This window comes from Phasianus colchicus, chromosome 11, assembly GCF_987193195.1.
Source record: "Phasianus colchicus chromosome 11, bPhaCol1.hap1.1, whole genome shotgun sequence".
NCBI lineage: Eukaryota > Metazoa > Chordata > Aves > Galliformes > Phasianidae > Phasianus > Phasianus colchicus.
In genome coordinates this window covers 20,407,377-20,426,626 of record NC_143446.1, presented here as the reverse complement: position 1 = coordinate 20,426,626, position 19,250 = coordinate 20,407,377, and the positions used below count along the sequence as shown (strand labels likewise).

Here is a 19,250-nt window from a genome sequence, read left to right as displayed (position 1 = left end):
ACGGGACACGATACCACTGGGCCCACAGGTGAGAGTGCCAGAGAAGGACAGAGCACACAGGATCCTTCCTGTGGTTGCACTTGACCAAAGCAAACAGGAGTGAATTTTGTGGTTCAGAACCCCCAGGCCATGGGTTTGGGCACTGCAGCGATGGCTGGGCTGGATGTGCTCGATGCAGTCCCTCCATAGCAGGGTCTGCTCTTACAGCAGGACTGCAGGGCTGTGACAGCAGCCTGTCTCGTCACAGCTGCCATTACAGGGGTAGGCTGATGAAAGGCTGTGTTTGGCAGCAGCCCTTCTTGTATGCAAAATTTGTCTGAGAAGGTTTGAACAACACAGTGAAGCACTGATCCTGCTAGCAGGTTTCCAGTTGCATCACCTCCTCTCTTCTTGGCTTTATACATGGTTTGCATCACAGCAGCTACATCAGCAGCACCCACAAAATAACCTTGTCCATCTGTCTTGGACAGATATCATTCTGCCTTGATCCAGAGAAGGGTTATGGACAAGGCACAAGTTCTGAGCTGAAGCCAACATTCGACCTCTTATTCTGGTGACAGACATCTTCAGTCCCCTTGAAACCTTGCAGAAGTGATGAATTCCATGTAGGTGGGCAGTAGAGCTGCAGGAGAAGCTGTCGTTGGATCTGTTTTCCTACTTGATGTGCCCAGTGTTGCTTGGAACATTCTTCATGCCAGCCAGCAGCTGTTAGGTGTTATCTGGTTTTAACTTTTCAGAAACAGTGGGACAGCATGTACAGCAAGGGGAGCAAATCAGAGCCTACCACAAAGGATCTCTTTGCAGGACAAGGTTATTCTTTATAGTTCACATAATTGTGATTAGTCTTTCAGCTTCCAAAGCTATTTGCCCCCATCTCTTCCCTTTTTTGCATCCTCCGTTTATCACTTTTCTCACTATGCCAGTGTTATTCTCAACATCAGTACCATTCCATTGGCATGCCAGGACCGGCCAGTGTCCCTGCAGAGGTCAGAGAAGGACTGCTCGGCCCTTGGCAGCAGCAGGACTCTGGCAGGACCTGAGCACCTCCACAGCAGTTGCATTTCAGGCTGCTCTAGGGAGCTGGGCTGACCTTTCCTCGCAGCCAAGAGCAGAGGAGAGGTATCTGAGTGCCCAAACAGCGCAGAGGGGGATGCACCAGGCCTGGAGCTCACAGGTGAGAGATGAGCAAGGGCTTGTGTCACCTTGGCCTTAATTAACCAGCTTCAATTCCTGCCATGTTTTTACCAGTGTTGCCTGCAGGTTAATTCAGTGCATGCAAAACAGATCAAAGGGAAAAAGCAGAAAGCTTTGTGTTCTCTTCAAAGAGAAGACCAAGCAGAGAAACCTTTCCTCTACGTGGGGAAGATCTCACAGAAGCGCTGCTACCACTGAAAGCCTGGCTTCCCATAACCAAAGGTGGGCCTCGATTGCCCTGCACAGCCACCAACGTCCTCCTTCTGTCAGTGTGCAAATGCCACCTCCTCACACATCCTCTGCTGGTACTAAGTCCCTCCCAATTAACTTTTCATGTGTTGCCAAGGCCGGAGAAGTGCCTCTAGCTAATTGCAGATGCAGCTGTTCATATCCATACACGGGCACATCAGATTACAGGTTTATCTTCCCAGTGCACAAATACGCCACGTAAAGCTCTGATGCAATAAGCCCCTGCTGAGGTTAGCAGCTGCCGTGCTGAGCTGAGAGCTGAGGTGCGTCACCGCGGGAGTCCAGCGGTGGGAAAGGCGAGCGGTGAGTGGTGACAAGGGAGAGTGCAGGGCAAATGGAAGAGAACAGTTGGTGAACCGCCCACAAAAGCTTCAGAGAACGGCTTCGTGGTGGGACTTCTGCACATCCAGAGCCTTCTCATCACGAAGTCACCAGGGAGCTTCAGCTGCACAAGGCATCTGGAACTGGCACATCTTTCCACTTTATGAGATGCGTGGAGTGCAGCTTTGCCTGGAAAAGCCCGGTGTGCTTTTCAAACCCAGACCATATTCACAAAAAAAATTAAAAATAAATAAATAAATGAAGCTTCCTCGTTTGATCCATTCTGTCTCTGTGTAATTACAAACCTTGTCTATTTATTTTTATAATTTTTCATTTCTGCTACTCTGCAAAGCCAGCTCATTTCTGGGAGAATGAGCTGAATTGCATGCTGGCTCACATATCAAACAGCATTGTTTATCAATGTCAGTCGCAACGTCTTTATTGCAAACTGATATACGAGTCAGAAAGCAGACAAGCACTAATTAGAACAGAATGTTTTTAAAGTGGTAAATTAAGCAAATTTGGTCAGGAACCATTGAGGGATGCAGAAACCCTACAGCATCATTTGATAGAATCACAGCATGGTGCATGGTTGGGTTGGAAGGGAAGTCACAGCCCCCAGCCCTCCCCCTGCCATAGACTGGCTGCCCCTCCAGCTCAGGCTGCCCAGAGCCCATCCATGACCTCGGGCACCTCCAGGGATGGGCAGCACTGCCAGGGCCTCATTGCCCCAGCAGTATAAAATGTCTTCCCAGAAACTAATTTAAGACCACCATCTCTTACTTCAAAGCCTTTACCCTTTGTCCTATCACTACGCTCCCTGACAGAGTCCCTCCCCAGCCCTCCTGTAGGTCTCCTGTAGGTACTGGGAGGGCACAGTGAGGTCCCCCCAGTCTCCTCCAGACCTAACATCCCCAGTTCTCAGCCTGGCTCCATAGCAGAGGTGCTCCAGCCCTGAGCATCCTCACAGCTCCTCTGGCCCCACTCCAACAGCTCTGTGTCCTTCTGACTCTGGGAGCCCCAGAGCTGAACGCAGCACTGCAGGTGGGGTTCACAGCAGCGTAGATTTCAAAGCATCACTTTCCAGAGGAACTCGAGCACACACTGATATCACATGCAAAGTGCTGTTGTTTACACAGTAGCTGTTTTACCAGCAGCCACCAATCTCAGCCAACAGCTTAATACAATAACATAATTTCCCAAGCAAAAGAAAGAGAGGCTTATGGAAGAGAGGATGCCATAACAATAACACTTATGCTGAGGCAGGCACAATTTAAACTGGATTAAAGTCAAGAGATCTATCACTTTTCCATTCAAACCCGGCCCAGCTGGTTGTCCACGTGAATTCTCAAGCTCTTGCAGAACAACTCAGTGAACACCCTCAAGAGATTCAACCATACCGGAGTATTTCTGTGTGCTGGGCCTGGCAAGAATGGAGTTAACATTCTTCAGAGCAGCCCACGTGGTGCTGTGTTTTGGATTTGCAACTAAAAACAGTCTTGATAAAACATCAGTGCTTTAGCTATTGTTGAGCACTGCTGGCAGTGTTGAGGGCTTCTGCTGTTCCCCACTTTGCTGCCCAGCAATGGGTCGGAAGTGGACGAGGAGCTGGAAGGGTACACAGCCAGGACTGCTGACCCAAGGGGTGGTCCATGCCTGATGACATCATGCTCATCTTTCCATGTAACCATGACTCATACTGAGGCCTTGCTTTCCAGGAAGTGGCTGGACATCTGCCCGCGTGGGGAAGCAATGAATAAATTTGTCATTGCTTTGCTGGCAAACATGGCTTTGCTTATGAAACTCCCTTTATGTTGACCCACAACCTTTTCCACTTTGGCTCTCTTTTGATTTTCTCCTGTTCTGTCGAGGTGGGTGGGAAGTGAGCACACAACTGCATGGGGGCTTAGCTGCTGCATGGGATGAAACTACGACATTTGGTTAAACAGCCAGGTCATTAAAATCCCCTCACTCTCAGCAATTAGTTGGCAATAGTAAAAAAAAACAAAACAGAACCCAAAATACTGGAAGGTAGGTCCATCTCCTCCTACCTTCTTACGTTGCTTCCCATGGCTCTGGCATGAAGAAGTGCTGGGAAAACGCTGATCAGAAATATTTCTTCAGCACATCACCTCTTCCAGTCAGCATGATGGTCAATGGAGCCGTGCTAGCTCAGACTGGCACGTGTGCCCCCACCACAAAGGTACACTCAGATCACACCACAGGAGCTGAAAGGATGTCAGTATTCCTGAGAGCTATTCCATGATTTTATTAACACAGTGAGCTGCATCACAACAATTTTCTTCTCAGCAAAGAACTCTCCTGTCCTTGGTATAGAGGAGGAACTGTGGGAAAGCACTGGCTGTCTATGAGTCCTCAACTTGCTTTGATATTCCTTCCTGGCAACTTAATACTTCTCAGCATGCAAATATACTCATTTTAGCCCATTAAGTCAGTGGCTTTTCTTTCATTAATGGTAAACACACTGATGTTACTAGAATCAGAGAAGGAACTTACATGTGAGTATCTCAGTTAACATGAAATAGGTATTTCCATGCTCAACCTGTTATTTGGATTTTAACAAGCACGAATTCCACACAGGTTAAAAAGAAATTCTGAGACAAACAGTACTGAAAAATAGTCCCATTTATTTGAAGTTCTGTCAATAACAGGTACATATTAAAGACAAATTTTTAAGTTCTAACACAAGTTGGAATAAAAACAATTATGTAGGTTAATTTGACCCTAGAAACATTTCTGTAAAAACCTGTGGCACTTCAGCTGCTTATCTGGGAAACAGATGACATTCACCAAAACAGACATTTCCATTAAAAAAAAAAAAAAAAAAGTTTAATTTCCTTCACCACTGTTTCACTCATGTCCAAAATAGAACAAGATGACAACGAAGTTGTTAGGAAATCTAAGAATGCAAGAGGTGCCTTGCCAAGTCAGTAGGGAAGGCTCTTAGCTGAGGTATAAGATCACCTTTCTTCATTGGTTTGACTCATCTATTCTCCTTCGACAGAATGGACAACAGTTATGCTGGAGTACAAGCAGCTCATAGTCTTCTGTGTGAAACATCTATGAATTAAGAGACAGATTGAGGGACAAGTTAGCCTCTGACTAACTCAAAGAAAATGGAATTTCAAGGGGGTTTCTTACACCTTCTGAAGCTACTATTAAACAAGAATTGCCTTTCTTGCTTCCAGTTACTTGTCAGAGCTATAACCCAGAATATAGAAGCAAATACCACTGCCAATGTAGTTGAAGATGCTCAAACCAATCAATTACTTTTCCAGAGGGAAGGATGAAAACTGGAGAGCATGTAACCAAATGAGACTGAATTCCTGCATTTCAGAAAGCCGTTTTTGAGAGGGGAAGAATTACTAGAGGGACTGAACCAAAAGCCAACCCAGTTTACTGGAGTGACTCCCTGCTAGACCAGATGGGATGTCAGAGAGGCAGAGCAAAAGGAGTGACCACAAATCACCATTTGCTGTTCAGCTGAGATTTGCCCATGGAGCTCAGACTACTACTGCCAGTGCAGCTTCTCAACCCTTTCTTCCCAAACTCAGCTACCTCAAGCTTTTAGGAATGCAGCCATTTCTCTGAGCATCACATTGCTCATTTTGTTTTCCATTGCCTTCTGTCTCTACATCACTCGTTAATTTTCTGAAAGTGTTTCAAAGTACGGCATATCAATTACTTCAATTCACTGATTTCTCAGGGGCAGTGGCTTTGGGGTTGTTTGATCCTCTCAATGAAGAGTACCTGAAAACACGATGGGCACATGGTGATGGAGGCATCGGGCAGCAGGGAGCGGTAGTACTGCCACCGCAGCGGCTTGGGCCAGCGTTTAATCAGGACGTCCCTCCGACTCATTGACTGCAGAACAGCACGATTCACAACCACGGGAACAAACTCTGAGCCGCCTTGCTGCAGGTAAGAAGGTTTAGAAAGAATTACTGTTACCAACTGCAAAGTCCTTTGAGGATTAGTAAGATCTTGTGAAATGCAAAGAACAACTCAGTAGAATAAGCTAATACAGAACCGGCCTGAGCCTGGTTCTACCCTCACTGTCACTTTTACCAACAGCTTCCGTGAGAGCAGCGTCCAGCTGCATCTCTAACTTGTTCTCCATGAATTTCTGTTACATGTTAACACAGCTCCTTGCAAATAACACTTGTGCCCAGGGGCAAGTATTAAAACCTCATAGTAATGACTGTTTTATGGCTATACTGCCTGACACACAAAGAGCCAGGGAAGACACTGCACAATGCTAAAACCAAATTTCAGGAACATTTATTTTAAGATCTTTGTATGTGCCTCTTTCTCAGGGCATTTCCCAGCAGAGGAAACATTTTGCTTTTATTTATTTATTTTAAAACAGGAGTTATCATCTCATAAATCCCTTTCCCTCTCATGTTCTGGGCCTCTCTCCTGGATCCTTGCTTTGTATCTCTTTTGTGGGAGTCTACATCACACATTCACACTAGAAGAGCAGCGTGCACTAAAGCAAAATCTCCTCTGGATTCCTACTGGTAGCAGGAAAGAAATGACTGCAAGATGCAGGTAAAGCTCTTACCTCAAAGCTCAGTTTTGCAGTAAAGGGATCATCGTCTTCAATAATAACTGCGCTGTCATTAAGCCTCAGACTCTGTGCATCTAGGTGTACTTCTTAAGGAAGAACTACAGTTCCTCTGAGATCAGCTGTGAGCTCTAGCTCACAGAATAAACAGAGCATCATTCCAGCAGGACTGGTACCCTTGTTCCTCCTCGGGGTCAAAGTATTCTCAATCTGCTAGACTGCCCAGACTGTTACAGAACATACTGGAGAAGGGCTTGCTCTGATTACAGTAACTACAGAATTTTATCACTGCAACTGCTGTAGAACAGCAAAATTGACTATAAGCAAATATGACATCAGCTCTGCTTTATTTCCTGTCTGTCTGCTTCTCACACTGCAGAAAGCACACGAAGCAACCTCTTTGAGTTATGTCTCAAGTTGTTTCAGTTAGGGACTGTATTTTCTTGTGCACTGCTCTGCTCCCAGTGCTCCACCCAGCAACTGGGGGCTCTGGGTGCCGAAACATTACAAAACAGATTGTTATGAAGGAAGTCCACGTTGGTTTCCCTTGTGAAGGAGAAAGCAGCCTCTGGAGCAGGCTGTTTTTGGAAGGAAGTAACACACTTCAGGTTCTCCCCACTCTCCACAGAAAGCAGTTACAAGAGAATAGGTACAGCGTGGCATTGCACTGCTAAAAAGATCAATACCACATGATTAGAAGTGTTTTTGTGATGAACAAGCTTTACAAAAATATTAGGTTAAAAGACCACTCTGGTTGTTACACCAATGTAAAAAGGAAACACAACATATGTTTTTTGTTGTATGGCAAAAAAAAATACCACACACAAAAACAAACAACAACAACAACATCCAATTGTTTCTTTTTTTCCTAAGAAAGGGACTGGAAGCAATTTTTAATCAGCAGGATACCATCACTCATCATCTCTTGCCATTTATTCCCGCTTTTATTCAATCTTGGAGCTTCAAGATCAATGAGAGATACAGCTTCTTCATCTGTGATACCATCTTCCAAATAGAACTCAACCAGATGCAGTACTTCTAAAGGGTGTGAAAACAGGAAGCATTGGATGGGCACGATGACAGAACAGCCTCCTAGAAAACACTGTGCCCTTCAACGAAAATTAACTTCCTTCACCTTCTGTAATGTGTTCCCCCACATGTTCTCATGATGAAAAAAAAAAAACCAACCCAAAACCAACCTCCCCCACACTCTCAAAGGATGGCAATGGCACTAAACACTTTCTAAACACTTTATACATTCAGGTTTCCACACAACAGCAATGCTCTGCTGCTGCTATCGTGCAGTGAGATGCAGCCATCCCTGGGACAAGAAGCAGTCACTCAGTCCAATCTAACAACATTCAAAGGAAAGGTTTGTCCAAACAACACTGCATGGGGAACAAATCAAGTACTAGCTGATCCTGTTCACTTTAACATTTACCTACTTGAAAAGCACAACAAAATTGTGATACTCCAACGCACCGTAGGAAGAAGCGGAGAAGACGAAAGGCTGTCTGCAGTTAATGCAGACATTCCCTAAGTTATTTAGCAAAGGGTTGTTGGTAGAGCACCTATAGCACAAGGGCACAAGCTCCTGCAAAGACACACACACAGCACAGTGATTGCAAACAGGTCAGCACAGTCACTACTCTTGGTTTCAACTAAACATGAGTTCCTTAGGTTTACACCATTGATATTACATCAGTCCCTGACCCGAAGAAATACTGCTGTGAAAACACATCCTTTAACATCTGAAAATGCTTTCACATTAGAAGTAGCTGTCTTTGCCACTCTAACAATGAAATTTCTCCTTGTCTTTGTGGTAAGGAGCAGAATTTTGGAGCAAACACACAGTGCCAAAAGAAGTTGAAGAGAAGGTTGTTGAAGCAATTTTTTTTTTTTTCCTTCACAGATTTGGTCAAATTCAAGTTATCCAATCAATTCATCTCTCTTATTTTCAAGAGCACAGTTATTTTAGGCCATTCTTAAGACTCTGTTTCTATTATTTCAGTTGGCCAGGTACATGTTCACTTGCACAATACGATTTATTTTTAGTGACTACTCCATGAGACATGGCTTTATAGAGCACCACAGAAATTCAGACTTCAGTTAAGGAAAAAAAGGTGATAAAATAAGACTTGAGGAAGGAAGGTCACCCAAGGGATAGGGGGAGGAGGGAAGGAGTGCTAGGAGTTAGGACAAATGAAAGTGACCTCCAGCTGCAGAAAGACACAAAGACCACGCAGAAAAAGGCTTGACAGAATTAATAGGCAGAGAGGAAGGTAGATAAAAGAGAGAAGAGGGAGGAGAGAAGCTGCCTGCCCATAAAGAAATAACTGGTTTTAGTTTGTTCTCGGGAACAAAAGGAAGCCTGCCCTAAAGGATAACAATAAAAGGACTGTTTCCAGCAGAAATGGAATTCTAACACAGACCTACACATAATATGTTTCAGACTTTGTGTATATGGCAACTCAGATATTCATGATTAGCACGAAACTACTTACTTCGCTGTCATGGAATGGCTTGGACCGGATTGTCAGGCTGCCCAGCTCTACGGATTTCTGGAACCTAGCTGGGATCTGCAGTCCCTGTAACTTGTCGTAGGCATGACGTGCCAGTTTATATGCACCCAGAGCTTTACTTTGTTTTGCCAGGGTAAATAATGTATTACTGTAATTAAATTAAGGAACAAAAATACGTATTTAGGAAAAAATACAGTGTTCTTTCTAATCATAGAAGATGTGCAAAGAGGCACATTTCTCTGCTGCACAGAGCAGCACCAGCTCTGTGTCTCTGAACAAGGACAGTCTCTTTCATTAGCATGTAACAGTAACTGCTGTTCAGAAAGCTACCAATCATAACCACAACAAGGCATGCTAGGAAAGACATTTTGAAAGAATATGTAACTGAGGAAGTTACTAAAAGAAAGCAAACATCCCATCCAGAGCCATAACGGAAGCAAAAATGCCCTCCCTACGGCAGCTGCTGACCCTTTCTGTTGTCTGACAGATGCATTTCTGCAGTGTTCACAAAGGCCTTGTACGAGGTAACCTGATCTAGCTGTGGTGTCCCTGTTCATTACAAGAGAGTTGGACTAGATGGCCTTCAGAGGTCCTTTCGAACTCTAAGGACTCTATGACTCTACAATTCGACTTCCAAAATGTGTAACACGCATTCACAAAGTTGTGCAAATGTTAGGTTGAGAGACACTGCACAGCTATAACAGCCTCAGATGAAGCAGAAGTGCCTGTTTTTTTCCCCTGCTCCTGTCTTAGCTCAGGATTCTTGCAACAATGCTGTCAAGATTCAGAGGCAGCATCCTGTTGGGATGACTAATACTCCTTGACAAAGTCACACATCATGCTGGGTGGGTGGCTGAGAATTACGTGTTAGTTGATTTGTACAGCTCTCCAAGACTAGAAAGAAAAGAAAAAAAAAAAAAAGTAGTGCAGTTAAAAACAATGGTTTGAAGGTGCTGATTATTTCCTTAGGGGCACAAGTCGATTTCCATTAGCTATAACCCACAGCTGAAACTGAACATACCCTAAAGTAGATCTCTGCACTGTGGCTCAACATCAATTACTCTTTTCCTGTACCTCAGCCTCTAGATTCTGTGCAGTGTTGGAAGGATACACTTTTGAGATCCCCAAGGGGGTCTCCTTTGTTAAGCTGTGAAGCAGAAACCTGGAAATATTGAAGAGTGTTTCAGGCAAGTGGAAACTGAAAGGTTCCTCCTGTGGAATTAAAAATAGAGACATTTCTAAGACAATTCATATCACTGCACATCACAACACCAGGAATCCCAAGTATTGTCCCTCCTTCATGCAGCTGCAAAAAGAGGAGATGCTGACAGAACAAACCAAACGGATTTCACATGTTTAACACCAAAGTTCATGCCTGTTACATGCAGAAAAAGACAGAAATGGATCCATGCAGCTAAAATAGAATCCTTACCAGGCTATTTAAAAGCAAGGCATGAACAGTGTGCAGCCTTCACTACTGAGAGGCCTGAAATAGTCTGACTAGCAGAGACCTCAGGTACACAGAGTCTTCTTTTGGGCAGGGCATGGATCAGAGGGTTCTCATATGCTCCACAGAAAATATTTTCACCAACAGTGGTAGAAACATTACTATAATTGCTGGGAGCAGCAGGAGCTCCCCCCTCAAGATTGCATGTCTTTTGGAGTAGTTTACATCTATCACCACTGATACGAAGTAACATGCTGTGAGAATCTCTAAATGAGGGGGTGCCTGCTGTATAAACCTGCTTTCCCAGATTAAAGGAAGAACCCACTGCAGCCTGTAAAGGACTTGACATCCGGGGTGCTGGAACCAAACCAACACAGTCAGCAAAGCAAGTTCTGGGGGTGGAGAGTCAGCCATGATCATATTCTCTATGCACACACTGAGACAAACACACACCTGCTAAAATGGCACTGCACTTTTTAAGAACTACGACAAGAGAAGTTCTTGTGCAGTACAACAGAAAGCACAGAAATGTTGCTGTACAGTATCACTAATCTACCCTCTATTTAATTGTGTGAAGTCATGAAATGTTTGTTTATCTCTGGACTTCTGAAAGAAAACCATTCAGGAATCACACATACACAACTTCTAAAATAAATATCTTACAGTGTATCTTTGAATATAGTGATAGACATGGTAAACTTCGGCCAATTGCTGGAAGTGATGAAACTTCTGCAACATTTCAGTCTTCTGTTCTTCATTCTCTGTGAGAGGGAAAGGCATTAGTGTAAGCCCCCAGGTAAACCTTTGAGACTCAGTGTGAAGAAAGCAATGTATTATGATACTCCCAAAAGAAGTACACACCAGTCCAAGTGTCTCCCATCTACCTATGCAAAACAGAAGTTATACACACTTGCTATTTTTGGGAGCAAGTTTCTACTTCAAACAAAAAGCATGCTGAAATATAAGTGGCAATGGCTTTATCATAGCTAGAGGCTACAGGTTAGGTAAAGGGAAAAAGAGCAGCCGTGCATCACTGGAAAGCTTATTCGTACCTTCAGAATTTACAAATAAAGTGAGTTTTGAAATACTTCACAGATATTAAATACACTACTAAGAAAATTGGAACAATTTGTGTCTCCACACAACACCTGAGAGGCAACATATCAGCACTCTCAGATGAACTAATAAAAAGGCACTTACAGCACTGAGCAAAACGCAGTACTATCAACCTTTGTATTCATTACCACGTTAGTTCTTCTGAGCACTAGCTCTGCCTCCCTCCCAGAGAAATACACTCAGAAGACCAGATGATAGCTCATGAACAATCAGTTTTGTATTTGTTGGCAGAAACAATTTGTAAAGCATCTCCCCACCCTACAATCAAGTACTGGGCAGATGTTAAGCTCCAGAACCACCTTTCAGTTACCAGTACTTGGACCCTCCAATCACTTCTCTAGCTGCAGTGTGTTGAGGGAAGCTACACGAGGGTACAGGCTCCCAGGAGGCACTATTTTGATTCCAGCCAGACTTCAAAACAAGGCCTACACATGCCGATGTTGTTGTTTTGCTCATCTGTTTTACATAAGTGCATGGGAAAACCAGGAGACTACAAAAATAGCACAAGCCAAAACTATGCACAGTATAAAAGAAAAAAAACAGTGAAGGAGCTGCAGCAATGCTATCACAGTTCAGCAATTGTCTGTCTACATGCACAAGAAGGTAAAAATAAAAGCCTTTCAGTTACTTACCTTGGGCTATATCTAAACACTGCATGGAAAGCATCCAATAATAATAGGCTGCGTCGTTAAATCGGCTTTCAACCACAGCATTGTGTGTTAGCTGCTCCAGCACTCTCACAGCTTCTCTCTGCCTGCCAGCCTTGTGGAACGCTCCAAAGACAAAACAAAGGGGATTTTACAGTGTGATTATATCAATTAGCTGAAATTAATGTTTTTAAATTAAGAGTGGTCTATTCAGCCAATATCAAATCATCTATTCAGGGCAGGATGAAGGGGATTATACACTGGTATTTTTCTACTTGAAAGCAGCAACACTAATGGAACGTGAGATGCAGCTGTAGGTGTTCTGTGCCTTTTGCACAGTCTTGGGGGCTCTTGAGCTGCTATATTTTGTACACCTCAGGTGTTTTTGTTGTTCTTTTTTAATACAGAAACAATATTAGATCTGTATACAAGCAATTGCAATCTTTAAGCACTGCAGATCACGCCTGCATTTAAAACTACACAAAGTTAAAATTAGTTCTAGTCAGTAACACCAAATGTTTTAAAAGATTATACTATTTATTATACCCTTCTAGCACTCATTAACAGCTTCTCTCTCAGTGAACCTCAGAAGCCAGTATAAAGTTGGATTCAGACTTCTCACTTGGTATAAACGCATTTGGCAAACACTGTCTTCATACAGGGCAATGAAGGAACAAAATAAAGATAACACAATTGCCTCCTGACTTAAGCCAGCTCCGATAAAGCCACATTCTCACATCCCCACGCAGAGATCTCCTGCTCGCCCAATTTTGTGGAATCTGTATTAGCCAAGACACAACAGCACGGAGCTTTGTGGAACCAGCTGGGAACAACACACGTATATTCACAGATCTGTATGTGCAAACCACTCAGCTGCTCAAAGGCTTAGTGCTGAGACATACAGCCCAGTTCTGCATGCAGGCAGCTCACGGCTGGCATTTCGCTAGCTTGGCCTTGTAAGCAAATGCAGTTACACCCTTAGATCCCAGCTGGCTCTGGAAACAGCAGATGCAAAAGTCACAAGGAGCTGCACCTGAGTAAAGCAACTACTGAAAACATGCCGGCTCCATATGGAGCTTGCTTCAACCTCTCCTTATCCCTGGCACAGCTTATGAGTAAAATTCTGAAGCCTGTCCACATGGTAGAAGCTTGACAGTTCTCTTTAAGCAATTTTATAAGCCTAACAACATCCATGAAAACTCTTAAAGATGAAAATGTTACTTGTACAAAATGAATGTTACCTAGATATAAGGAAAATTTGTTATTTCCACTCCAGTTTGTGAGGTCCTGGGATAAAAGTATTAACAAAACACAGCTCAGCTTTTAAGCCAAAGCCATGCTCAATTATGTAATGACATTGAAAACCTGGAACTATATTTGGATGCCAGCATTTCTAATAGGTCCGTCAGACTTTGCAGTTAAAAAAGGAGACCTCCAGCTACTTCATTTTTAAGACAGGTGTGAAGCCATTGATTGTACTTGTTTTTGAAACCACAGATAAGAAATTCTCCAGGGCAAAGACAGCATATTCTGCATAGGAAAAGTACAGAGGACATTTTGAGTGCTCCATCAGAAAGTCTTACCTTTTTGGGCTTCTTCAAATCTATCATTCTCTGCTAGCCACTGAGCATAAGGGACATAGACCTCATCTTTGAATTCAGGATGCTTTTCACTCAAAGCAAATGCCTGAAGCACATAACAAAGTCAGTTTTAGAATACTGCACGGTTTAAACAATTAAAGGATTTAGAATATTTCATACAATCAATCCTTCAGCTCTAAGTAAATTCACTATAAAAATACACAGAATAAAGATTGTAATCCATCTTTTCTCCAGTATGAAACTAATGTATTTTAAAACAAAAAACAATCAACAACAAAAGGAAAGCTATGCATGGTAACAGTGTGGGTTACAGACTAGTACAACTTGAATCTGTGCATACTGAGGAAACGTGGCAGAGCTCACAGCAGAAGGCAAAAATATTTCCATATTTACTGAATATATATTCTGAGGAGATTGGAGCAATGCTATAAATGCAGTTGAGATTGGCTTCCTGCACTCACTAACTGGTCAATAAAGGAGCAAGCCTACAGTTTTCCAAAGCACCCACACAATTTAGGGGGCAAGTAGATTGTCAGTTCTAGAAGCATTTTGAAAATCCTTCCTTAAGAAGCTACACCTATCAAAACTCAATTTGAAGAAATAAGAGCAGAATTAACAGCGACCCCAGCTTTGAGGTGTGTGATAGTGACGGGCTTATGTTTCCATGGAAATCCCAGAGAAGTCTGCAAAACTTCACCCGACAGGAAATCCAGTTCATAAAGTGGTGTCCACAGCAACAGAGCAGATATTCACCAGGTCTAAATTACACCTGTGAGATGCTCACTCACACACACCCAAGTCAGAAAAATACTCCCATACAGAAGTTCCCTCAGTGCAATTACTATTCATTCCTTCTAATAGGTGAGAAGCATTCTGTGGATTTGCACAGGAAATGAGCAACTACCCACAGGTAGGCAAAACAGGATGCTAGGAAGCAGGGCCAGGGAACATTCAGCCACAACACTTGAAAAAAGAAAGAAAACCAACCGAGCAAAACAAACAAACAAAACCAAGCCACCCATTAAACTCTCAGAAAACAAGCAAACAATAAGCATACAAAATTAACTCTGCACTCTGAACAACAGCCTCCAGAAGCCTGCCTCCTCCTCGCCTCTCCCTTCACTGCAGTGGACAAAGCAGAGCCCATTGCCCTCTCTTGCAGTCAGAGACAACAGCAGCAGCTTTAAACACAGGAGCCAGAAGGCATGCTTACTTCTTCCCAGCGGTGCGTCTCCACGTGGAGAGAGACCAACGCTTTCAGGTCACCAACCTTCATGTAGGTTTCTGCTGCATAGCCGGGGTTATTGAGCTTCTTAAAATAGAAGGCACATTTTGACAGAGGCTCACGCTCAGCTTTATCCAGTTTCCGAGCAATTTCTATTAACCTAGATGCAGTAAAAAAAGCCTTGTGTTTCAGGTTAGCCTTATCACCTTACCTTTTGCTTAGCATTGTAATGACCTCACTTTCAATCAGGGATTTTTTAATACCACAGTAGTAGTACCATGCTGCTGAAACAGTTGTCAGCAAATGTTCAACATTATTCTTTTCTTTTACAAACTCAAAACCTGTGTCTACAATCCCTACTCATGGGTGCGATTCCATACTGCAGCAAACCATCTTCAGAGGAAGCAGTGGATCCCACATGACTAAGTCGCACAGGACACGCTTCCCTAACCCTGACCTAAAAAAAGAGCCATCACAAACATTGCTCCACTTGCCACCCGGGAAAAATGAGGCAAGGCAATGCTGAGTCACCTGCCCAAGCTTTTATTTGGACTCAGCAGAAGACCCAAGGCAGGAACTGCCGTAAATCAAGGAGAATTTGACTAGGACCAGTGCAGCCCAAGAATTTACTTCCTGGAATCCTGCACTCCAGTTGTCTTCCCTACCCGCTGGTTTGTTACCTCTTGCAGTTTAAAACAACAGAAATAGGCTACCACACACAAGCACTGCTGTGATGATTGCTGTGAAAACCTTAAGGCATGCATATTTCAGAAGACAGTCTCGTAGTACAGATTAACCCATTCATATTTCACTGTTGTAATGTCTCCACACCCTAAACATATGCAACCTTAAAAACATTTTAAATTGTAGGTGTGCTTCAAATACAGCTTATACTCTATTTGATATAAACAAAGGTGCATATCAAACAGGTTTTGTCTACTTGAAAAGTTATGCAGAATTCAATTGCACTGAATTGCAAGATTCTATTATATTGAGATGAAGCTGTAACCCACATATCAACCCAGCCGTGGTCCCCACTGATTTCTATGGCCTTCATGTGCTCGCCTGCAGAAAGGTACATCTCCACAGCTGCTTTTGGCTCATTAATATTCTTGGCCCAATCTGCTTGTTTTTTTATAAGCATCTTTGTGTCTTTGGGGTCTCCGGATCGCAGAAAATCCTGAAATAACACAATACAAGAACGTTTGCATTATTTTCTGGTCACAAATGTCTTTACATTTCAAATTCTAAAATACATAAGGGTTTTTCTGATATCATTATGCTTCCTAAGGAAAGACGTGGTGCATACAGTGCAACAGAAACCAGTGCCGCCTTCGGCAGCTGATCATCAGGCCAGTGCTGGTAGGTAACAATGGTAGATTCCCATCTACATAGTTAATTAGAATAGAAGTGGGAGGTTCTGGAAAGGCCAGGAGATGGATGGCACAGATGGCTCCGAGATAATCAGCAGCGTTCCAGTAAATCAGGCAGGGAGGCATCTGTCTGGTGGTCTGCTTAAGTAGGTACAATCATGACTTCTGCAAGCCATCCAGGTACATGCCTTTCTAAAACAAAACAGTGCTGCTCTGAAAACTGGTAATGTAACAATTTCAAGTGGCTTTTGCAAGTCAAGAAGGTGCTGTTTGTTTTGTTCTCAAGGATGACCCAACCCTCTGCTTAGATAAGAATAGAACCTCCACCTAATCACATAAGCATCAGCACAGCACACCCACCCAATTACAAAAGGGACGAAATCCCATTTTCTTCAAGTACCCTTGATATTATATTACAGTAGATCAAACAAGTTACTTTAGAAGGAGGAATGACAGATGCTCAAAAGAGTGACTCTGAGCTTGGAATTCTGCACAGTGATGCAGACGTGGTTCTGGATGCTGAGAAGATGACCATTTTGGAAGTACCATTAATAGTTCAGCTTCTCCCCACACGTCATGCAGCAGGAAAAAAAAATGCACTTCAAAATTGGAAGATCAACTAAGGGCAGATTTGGATGTTAAGAAACAGGCTACCATCCTTTAAAACAGCTTTATTACCAACTGAAAAATTAGAACAGCGGCAGAATGGAAAGGTGAGAAGAAAAATATTTTATCCTCAATGTTTCTATTAGATTCTGATTGAGATTTAAGAAAATAAATTTTTTAAAAATTCTCATAAACCACGCTAACAGCACAGTTCCACTACCATTATTCACCACTTTCCCAGATGCAGCCAGTCAGCACGTACAGAACTACAACCAAATGTCAGCTCTTAAATGATCTCCATGCAGGATTTATTTCTAGCAGCAGCTCCTGCAGCACGGCTGTGATTCAGGTGAATAACTACACAGGCATAGTGATCACCTTTGCATACGAAAAGCTGAAGCCAAAGAATCAAGCCAAACAGTTTGTGACAAAGCCAGTTCATGTCCTAAAACTAAGTTCAACATCAGAAGTTCATCTTCGTGGAGTGTAAAGAGGTTTCCTGTGAGTTCCTGGTGCTGTGATAATGAGCCTATGACCAACCTATGCACCAAAAGGCTTCCTGACCTCCGCCTTCAGTCTGGGCTCTCTAGGAGGAACTGATCAAGGTCAACCTCAGACACAACAAATCAGATTCTGAAGGGGTTCCTTTGCTTAATTTTGGCAGCATTGACCCCCACTTCATTCCACTCCACACACATCTATCTTTCCTTGGAAAAAATTCCTGGCAAGCATGGGAGGTTCCCATGTTCTTCCATGTACCATGCAGTCCCTGCACAAGAAGCTTCCCTCACACGGTAATGAACATCTTCAATTTCCTCTGCACAGTTACTCTCAAGGACAGGAGGTACAAGACCTTTTGCTGTCTACTGAAGATAGACATGACTACTGCCAAGAATTAAAAGATTCTTACGAAGATTTGTGGGAAAAATTTCATCCATGAATTACTTTATGTTTAAGAGGAGCTGAAACACTGAAGCTAACAAGGACTCCTCAGCCAAAAATAGTGAAAGTCAGTCTCATATTAGCAAAATTTACATATCAAGCTCTTGGAAGAAAAAGATCTCTGCAGCACTAGCATGGGATCTATGCTAGAACAGTTTATAGGCACGTCATGGTAAAGTCCTTGTCCTGTATTGGCCAGAGTAAGGCTCTGACAAGTGACAAACAGCACTGAGCACTTATGCAGCCTCAGGGGTCCTTACAAGAAAACGCCGTAGAAGAACTGAAAGCTAAATGACACTTTCTTATCACCATATAAAAGCACTACATGTTAAAACAGCATTCAATTTATTTCTTTGTGAGAACAGAAAAATGCAAAGACAGACTGAATCTTCAGAAGCAAATTCTCTAATATACCGGGTTAATATATTAGGTGCTGTGAAAAACACATTAATATAGAACTCAAACACTTGTTTAAATACGAACTATGAAAGGAAAATATTTTTGTTATAATACAGAAGTGAATTAAACACCTGGTGGATTCACTTCCACTTCAGGAGACAAAAAAGGGACTCTTCTGTAAGACGATGGGAAACAAACTGTCATGCAAGCAAAAAATTTTGCTTTTTAAAAAGAAAAATGACTATGAATGACACTGTATTCACAATCAAAAAGTCATCCTTCATCGTGTCTAAGGAAAATTCACTGAAAAGCCACGAGTTACACAAAACACAGCCTGCTACCTCAGCAACAGAAAACTGCTACCAATGCACACAACATGAAAGGTCTGTGTTTTGCCCACACATGAGCCAAATGAACTTCAGACAGTTAAGATGGAATTCTAAACCAGCTTTTCATCCTGTCTTCTTATAGCATGATGCTTTCAAAACACTTGCAGGTACAGCAGTATTTCTGCATATAATATTCAGCTGCAAACTATTACCTTGGCATAGTCAAACATGCGTAAATCAGAGTACATGTCCAGAGCTAGGCTTTCATGTCCACTCTTTTTGTACAGCTTTGCTGCCTCATGGAACTTTCCTTGGTAGGCATAAACATCTGCTAGGAACAACTCATTGAGGTTCTCTCCGTGCTTCTTCCGCTCCTGGGGAGAAAAAAGATTAAAAAAGAAGAGGGGAGAACGTATTCTAGATGAGCAGTGAGAAATGGCCATTAGAGCTGAATTTCAAGCTCAGATTTTAGCTGTTACTAAAACCTGCAGCAGGATATGGTAATGATGCTTCTCCCACATTTCTAGTGAATTTATAATTAAAGGATTAAATCTTCTAATTAAAATTAGGAAGAGCAAAATCAAATGTCACAATACAAACCAAACTGATGAAAAATCATTGCTCTCGATTACATATAGAAAAATGAACACACTCTATCATTATGCTGTGTTATTAAAAAAAAAAGGCTCCT

General features: G+C 42.7%; 1 protein-coding gene across 5 annotated transcripts in view; it reads right to left on the bottom strand.

Moving 5' to 3' along the window:
• Positions 1–4,403: 4,403 nt before the first annotated feature.
• Positions 4,404–19,250, bottom strand: part of IFT122 (intraflagellar transport 122) — a 30,176-nt gene continuing 15,329 nt past the window's right edge. For 3 of the 5 annotated variants that reach the window (XM_031605188.2, XM_031605198.2, XM_031605206.2), the window contains 13 exons: positions 18,772–18,933; positions 15,924–16,090; positions 14,899–15,070; positions 13,668–13,770; positions 12,070–12,210; positions 10,985–11,082; positions 9,986–10,086; positions 8,857–9,022; positions 7,835–7,946; positions 7,262–7,390; positions 6,350–6,429; positions 5,536–5,700; positions 4,404–4,845 (listed from right to left, as the gene is read on the bottom strand). In XM_031605188.2, coding sequence (XP_031461048.2) covers positions 4,756–4,845; positions 5,536–5,700; positions 6,350–6,429; positions 7,262–7,390; positions 7,835–7,946; positions 8,857–9,022; positions 9,986–10,086; positions 10,985–11,082; positions 12,070–12,210; positions 13,668–13,770; positions 14,899–15,070; positions 15,924–16,090; positions 18,772–18,933 — 1,686 coding nt within the window. In that variant the 3' untranslated portion in view covers positions 4,404–4,755. Of the gene's footprint in view, positions 4,846–5,535; positions 5,701–6,349; positions 6,430–7,261; positions 7,391–7,834; positions 7,947–8,856; positions 9,023–9,985; positions 10,087–10,984; positions 11,083–12,069; positions 12,211–13,667; positions 13,771–14,898; positions 15,071–15,923; positions 16,091–18,771; positions 18,934–19,250 lie in introns of those variants that run through there. The other 2 variants (XM_031605213.2, XM_090148504.1) reach the window with 2 other exon arrangements.